Source organism: Macrobrachium nipponense, chromosome 19 (assembly GCF_015104395.2).
Source record: "Macrobrachium nipponense isolate FS-2020 chromosome 19, ASM1510439v2, whole genome shotgun sequence".
Classification (NCBI taxonomy): domain Eukaryota; kingdom Metazoa; phylum Arthropoda; class Malacostraca; order Decapoda; family Palaemonidae; genus Macrobrachium; species Macrobrachium nipponense.
The window spans coordinates 79,242,170-79,249,801 of record NC_061088.1 but is presented as its reverse complement, the minus strand read 5'-3'; the positions used below and the strand labels follow the sequence as shown (position 1 = coordinate 79,249,801).

General features: G+C 46.4%; 1 protein-coding gene across 1 annotated transcript in view; it reads right to left on the bottom strand.

Moving 5' to 3' along the window:
- The window catches only part of LOC135212112 (uncharacterized), a 500,342-nt gene that overhangs the window by 349,615 nt on the left and 143,095 nt on the right, over window positions 1-7,632 (bottom strand). The window contains exons 5-6 of the mRNA XM_064245510.1: window positions 4,079-4,185; window positions 1-3,452 (exon numbers count right to left, since the gene is read on the bottom strand). The exon at window positions 1-3,452 is cut by the window's left edge and continues 594 nt beyond it. Of these exons, the coding sequence (XP_064101580.1) occupies window positions 1-3,452; window positions 4,079-4,185 (3,559 nt within the window). The remainder of the gene's footprint in view (window positions 3,453-4,078; window positions 4,186-7,632) is intronic.

Genomic DNA, 7,632 nt, shown 5'->3' with positions numbered 1-7,632 from the left:
ACAAGCTGCCCAAAGGCTTCCTAAGATTATTATTTTGACACACGGCTTTAGCTAAACGGGCATTCCTCTGATTTTCCTTCTCGCAGATCGCCTTTTGTTTGGCGTCGTAATTTAGGTTTCTCAGTTTATCGGGACCAGGTGAATTGTACATTGGGTTGCCCACATACCACACACTACCCTGCTGTTGAGCACTGACGACCTTCGCCTCTTTTTTCACTTCGGGACTCAAATACATAGGATTGTCCACAAACATCAAAATCCCGACTTTTGGCTTCGAACTCCCGCTGTTATTGTTGATCACGACGGGTCCATGGCCCGGGGGAGCCTTCTCCTTTTTGCTACGGAAGGATTTCCGCAACCTGGCCAGCATCTTCTCTTCGGACACTTCTTTGATCTTCTCGCACAGTTGGGGGCTGATGTAGATGCTGTCGGCGAACTCACTGCCCAGGGCGTACAGACTGATGGACTCCTGCGACTCCGGCGATTCGGGGAGGTCGCTGTTTTCGGGATCAAGGTCGTGGTGCTCGAAAGTCGAGGCCTCGTCCAGGACAGCTTCCATAGACCAATCGGCGCTCACCGACTCATCCTGCTCGGTTTCCTGAGGAGAGCGTGAACGATCCTGTAACATGCGCTGAAGGCGGTAGCTACTCTCCTCCTGTCGGCGCTGCTGACGAGACGTCAGCTGACTCGAGTTGTCTAACGTGAGGACGGTCGAGTCACCGCCGCAACCACTCGCACACTGACTCAGATTGAGTCGGGAACTATTCTCTTCCTCGCAGGATGGTGGCCCAAGAGGCACTGAATAGCAGGAAGAGGAGGAGGAGGAGGAGGAGGAAGAGGCACTCTCACGACCCATACCCAGATGCTGCTGCCCTCCGCTCATCACCGGAAGTGGTAGTGTCGGGTTACTCGTAGGGGAACGATGGGAAGCTGGGGTGATGGAAGGCTGAGATGAGATGGGATGACGGTCGTGGGACGAAGGCAGTTCACTGAATGAACCTGGCTGGGCTGCCTGACCACCACCTGCCCTTTTACCTGACCCTTCTGTGGGGGATGCCTCCCCCGTCCTACCCTCCCCCTTTTCTTCCTCACTCCCATCTTCATTCCAATATCCACGCCCACCACGACCGCCTCCCTCCCCCAGCAGCCACCATTGTCCTGATTGTTCACTTTCCTCGGGGTTCGCCGACATTTTGCTATGAGATAATAGTTGGGATTTGCTCGCTGGGAATCTAAAGCTCATTTCCTCCGGGTCTTTGAGAATTTCAGCCATGGAATCCATCAGCGGGACATTGCCAGTAACCGGACTACTCTTGACAGATAAATCTAGGCAGTGCAGGGATTTGGTTTTCTTGAGGGAAGGGGAAGAAGAAGCATCATGGTCGGACACCTCCAAGCCCCAGAGGGACGTAGTGTCGTCATGAAATTCGATCTTGGAAAGTCTACGGGAAATTTCGGCCAGACTTGAGAACGAATGCCTCCTCGACAGCGATGAAGTATTATGAGGAGCATCGCCGGAATGGGTCCTCGTCTCCCGATCTGGCGTGGATACTTTGGTTGACTCGGAAAATAAATTCCTACCGACGGCACTCAGAAGCATTTTGCTCAAATCGACGCTCTTACTCGGCACCGGACTTTCCAGCTGATCAAAACTGCGGCAGGTGGACTCGAAATTGGACGTCGACATACTTGAGTGAGTTTGTTGCATTACCTGCTGGCTCACCTGATGAAAGAGGTCGTCGATATAAGCTTCCGCGATGCTTTGTCCGAGATGACCCGAATCCCTCAGGAGGCTCAGGAAACGAGGATCCGTCACGTCATGGGATAAATTTACATATATATTGGAGGTCCTATTCGCGTCGATGTTCTCTTTGGGACTCTTATTGCAACCGTGCAACTCATCCATAGTAAGGGGCGTGCAAGGCTCTTCTAGCAGGCTGTCACTTCTCGGTGTCTGGGGGCTTCTCGGGGCGCTGAGAGGACTAACGAGAGGGGTATTCACGCCCTCAGATACGCCGCTGTCCGGGTTATCGCTGCCAGAGGTGTTACGTTCTCTGGGGCTTGACCCCGACACGCTCGCCTCCTCCGACGATCTACTCATGCGCCGAACTTCGTCGTCGAAGCTGAATTCTATTTCCATGCTGTGTCTTAATTTCCGTTTCTTGGCCGAATGGACTAACTCTTCCTCTTGCCTCGTATTTTCGTATATCACAGGGAGATGAGGATCTAACTTTGGTTTGGTTGAGCCTTTGGATTTGGCTTTGGTCTTCGAGCTGCTGCCCTGACTCGACCTGGACTTTCGAGGTGGAGGGGGCGGGGGCGGTCTCAAGTTATGCAAGGGGATGGAGGGGCTATCGTGCTTTTCGTGAGAGTAATTGATGTGGACGTGCTGCCCGGTGCTTTTGTACACCTTTCCCGGTTTGTCGGCCTGACTGCGACGGCCGTCCGACTGATGGCAGTCTTCGATCTTGCAGGGCTTCTTCGACGGTTGCGTCGCGATGTACAGGCCATACTGAGGCATAGGGTGCTGTCTGTCGTTAGGGGACTTGCCGAAACGAGCGATCAGGTCGTTCGATATTTTAATAGCCACCGGTTTGTGAATGTCCTTTTGAGGCTCGGAGGTAAAATCACAGGTATTGTCTAACTCCGCGTCCTCGAAATTCGGAGGATCTGGCAAGGGTCTATTTAGATCGATGGGTTTTTTAACGACGCTTTTGACTTCGGTCATGGGTAAATACAACATGTTTTCGTACAGGTGATCGTGCATGTGGACGGGAGTTTTATTGGGGTCGGGTGATATTCGCAGATGAAGGGAAGAGTACAGGTGTTCCTGCTGGCAGGAACAGTCGTCGGGATTGTCATGAGTGCAGCGCTCCCTCAGGTCTTTCATGGACATGTACACGGCGTTGTCGAAAGAATTGTGGCTATTTTTGGAGTTCAGACTCGACCCGGAGTTGGTTTTACTCGACTCGGAGGTGTCCCCGTTGTCGACCCTCTCGTATATGGGCTCCTCCTTGACCTTCTCCCTCGAGGCTCTCCTCCCTTCCACCCTCTCCCTTGGAGTCTTCCCTCGACCTTCCTCCTTGACCGCCTCTTCCTTGTCTTTTCTCCTGTCCCTGAGATGCCTGGGGGACCTCACCCTCTCGTAGGACTTCTCCTTCTTCCTCTCGTGACTGGAGGACCTCCCTCTCCTCTCCTTCTGGATCTGCCACACGCCCCGAAAGGACGCCTCTGAGGGGATGTCGGCTATGGAGTGCCTCTTCAGATAGTGGGAGTGTCCCTCCGGCGGGCACGGCCCTTCCTGGATCATGGACTGGCTCTTACCCTCGGCAACGCCCCTCGCGCTGCTGCTGCTGTTGTGGCTCGAGGTAGTGGTGAGGGTGCTGCCTTCGAGTAGGCTCGAGTTAATGGCGGTTAAAGGAAGGGAACGGGGTGCTGAGGACGACCGAGATCTGGAATAATAATAATAATAATAATAATAATAATAATAATAATTAATAATAATAATAATAATTATGCTGAAAGGAAACCTTCATTAACACAGATTTTATTTAAAATAATGGCTATTTCAGCCGCGTTTATAGAAGTTTCTCTATTTTCTTACTACCGACTTTTCTTCTGCACTCAAATTGGCTACCAAAACGGCAAATGGGGGATTCATTTCAAAAACGTGGTATTTGTTAAATTGAATATATTATACGATGTGCAGTAATAATAACCGACAAAATAATAATATAGTAAAGCTGTTAATTGTTAATGGAAACAATAATCATCAGAAGAAAATTAGAGTAGACATATTTTTCACAAGATGAAAATAAATCAGACTAACATGCGAGAACAATAAAAACAAATTGGGGGCTGGTGAGTTAACGAAAATTAAAGTTAATTTATTTAAATAAACACCTTAATCTCCTATCACTATTTATTTGTGACATGCAAGCGAACGATTCACTGAATCATCATAGTCGTACTAAATCAGAAAATCAGTGTTTGCCTATTCACAACTGTTATCAGTTAATTAAGTAACCGTCAATTACATCAGAGAAAATAAACAGAAAAATTGATCAGAATTAAGCACCTTGATCTCGAGGATGAGCGCGACCTCCTTCTGGGGTCAAGGTTGAGGTTCGATTGAGAGTCTGATGCCCCCAGCGGGTCAGGTCTTGGTGGGGGAGGGATGGAGCGCTGTTGAGGAGAAAAATATTAAAGTATATCTACCTGGAAAAGAATCATTTCCATCATACAAATTAACTGCAAAGTTATGGTTCTAATACATTTTTATCTAGTTTTTAGTTTATTGATTTATCTTTTCGTTTTTATTAGGTGAGATCTCTTCTTTCTGTATTTCCCTTTACCTCCTCTTACTTTTTCCTAATGAACACCATATTCTTTGGAGGCTTGAATTTCAAATCAATGGCCCCTGGGCTTGTTCAATATGAGTGCGCTGAATAATAATAATAATAATAATAATAATAATAATAATAATATTAATAAGGAACATAAAGAAAAAGAACTGGCTCTCCCCAACAGAAAGAGAAGAACTGGAAAGGGAAATGTCACACGACAACGAATTACACGAAGACGAACTGAGAGACGATGCCACAGAAGACGACAGGGAGGATGAAGTATCAAACAACGACACACGAAGAAACACCGACGAAGTAACAGAGAGGACGGAATGGGTAGAAAAGATTAGACAATGGATGGAGCCAGATACAGAGAGAACAAAGATCCCTTCCATGAAAGCCTACAACACCAAGAAATTAAGGGAGAAAACAAGTGAGGTCAATGAAATAATGGGCCTAATACACACCACCAGTATCACAGAAACAAATAACTTGACATATGCAGGAGCAAGATTAGTAGCAGAACTGATGGGGATTCGAACACCAACACCACCGTCACAACCAACCCGACAGAAACCAAAACAGCAACCTCCTTGGAAAAGGCGCCTGGAAAAGCAAATCATGGTGATGAGATCTGACTTGAGTAAACTGAAAGAGATGGCAGAAAAAAGGCTAAGAAGCAAGAAACAAGGGAGGAACTCAACGAGAAATACAAAGTACAAGAGAGGGGACTAAACAACACAATAGAAGATGTAAAACAGAGGCTTAAGGCCAAAGCACACAAGATCCAACGGTACATGAACAGGAATAAGGGATACCAACAGAACAAACTATTCGGAACCAACCAGAAAAGACTATACAGCCAACTAAGAGGGGAAGACAACCACCAGAAATTCCTGAAGCCGAACCAAGTAAGAGACTCTGGGAAAACATATGGAGCAATCCGGTATCACACAACAAACATGCAACATGGCTCCAGGAAGTCAAGGAAGAAGAAACAGGGAGAATAAACAAAGATTCACAGAGATCACGACAGACACAGTCAGACACCAACTAAAGAAAATGCCAAACTGGAAAAACCCCAGGTCCCGATGAAGTCCATGGATACTGGCTCAAAAACTTCAAGGCCCTACATCCACGAATAGCAGAACAACTCCAGCATTGTATCTCAAATCACCAAGCACCCAAATGGATGACCACAGGAAGAACATCCTTAGTACAAAAAGACAAGAGTAAGGGAAATATAGCCAGTAACTACAGGCCTATCACCTGCCTACCAATAATGTGGAAGTTACTAACAGGTATCATCAGTGAAAGGCTATACAACTACCTAGAGGAGACAAACACCATCCCCTACCAACAGAAAGGCTGCAGAAGGAAGTGTAGGGGCACAAAAGACCAGCTCCTGATAGACAAAATGGTAATGAAGAACAGTAGGAGAAGGAAAACCAACCTAAGCATGGCATGGATAGACTATAAGAAAGCCTTCGACATGATACCACACACATGGCTAATAGAATGCCTGAAAATATATGGGGCAGAGGAAAATACCATCAGCTTCCTCAAAAATACAATGCGCAACTGGAATACAATACTTACAAGCTCTGGAATAAGACTAGCAGAGGTTAATATCAGGAGAGGGATCTTCCAGGGCGACTCACTGTCCCCACTACTCTTCGTAGTAGCCATGATTCCCATGACAAAAGTACTACAGAAGATGGATGCCGGGTACCAACTCAAGAAAAGAGGCAACAAAATCAACCATCTGATGTTCATGGACGACATCAAGCTGTATGGTAAGAGCATCAAGGAAATAGATACCCTAATCCAGACTGTAAGGATTGTATCTGGGGACATCAGGATGGAGTTTGGAATAGAAAAATGCGCCTTAGTCAACATACAAAAAGGCAAAAAGTAACGAGAACTGAAGGGATAAAGCTACCAGTGGTAATAAGCAACATCAAACACATAGATGAGACAGGATACAAATACCTGGGAATAATGGAAGGAGGAGATATAAAACACCAAGAGATGAAGGACACGATCAGGAAAGAATATATGCAGAGACTCAAGGCGATACTCAAGTCAAAACTCAACGCCGGAAATATGATAAAAGCCATAAACACATGGGCAGTGCCAGTAATCAGATACAGCGCAGGAATAGTGGAATGGACGAAGGCAGAACTCCGCAGCATAGATCAGAAAACCAGGAAACAAATGACAATACACAAAGCACTACACCCAAGAGCAAATACGGACAGACTATACATAACACGAAAGGAAGGAGGGAGAGGACTACTAAGTATAGAGGACTGCGTCAACATTGAAAACAGAGCACTGGGGCAATATCTGAAAACCAGTGAAGACGAGTGGCTAAAGAGTGCATGGGAAGAAGGACTAATAAAAGTAGACGAAGACCCAGAAATATACAGAGACAGGAGAAAGACAGAAAGAACAGAGGACTGGCACAACAAACCAATGCACGGACAATACATGAGACAAACTAAAGAACTAGCCAGCGATGACAATTGGCAATGGCTACAGAGGGAGAGCTAAAGAAGGAAACTGAAGGAATGATAACAGCGGACAAGATCAGGCCCTAAGAACCAGATATATTCAAAGTACGATAGACGGAAATAACATCTCTCCATATGTAGGAAGTGCAATACGAAAAATGAAACCATAAACCACATAGCAAGTGAATGCCCGGCACTTGCACAGAACCAGTACAAAAAGAGGCATGATTCAGTGGCAAAAGCCCTCCACTGGAGCCTGTGCAAGAAACATCAGCTACCTTGCAGTAATAAGTGGTACGAGCACCAACCTGAGGGAGTGATAGAAAACGATCAGGCAAAGATCCTCTGGGACTATGGTATCAGAACGGATAGGGTGATACGTGCAAATAGACCAGACGTGACGTTGATTGACAAAGTCAAGAAGAAAGTATCACTCATTGATGTCGCAATACCATGGGACACCAGAGTTGAAGAGAAAGAGAGGGAAAAAAATGGATAAGTATCAAGATCTGAAAATAGAAATAAGAAGGATATGGGATATGCCAGTGGAAATCGTACCCATAATCATAGGAGCACTAGGCACGATCCCAAGATCCCTGAAAAGGAATCTAGAAAAGCTAGAGGCTGAAGTAGCTCCAGGTCTCATGCAGAAGAGTGTGATCCTAGAAACGGCACACATAGTAAGAAAAGTGATGGACTCCTAAGGAGGCAGGATGCAACCCGGAACCCCACACTATAAATACCACCCAGTCGAATTGGAGGACTGTGAT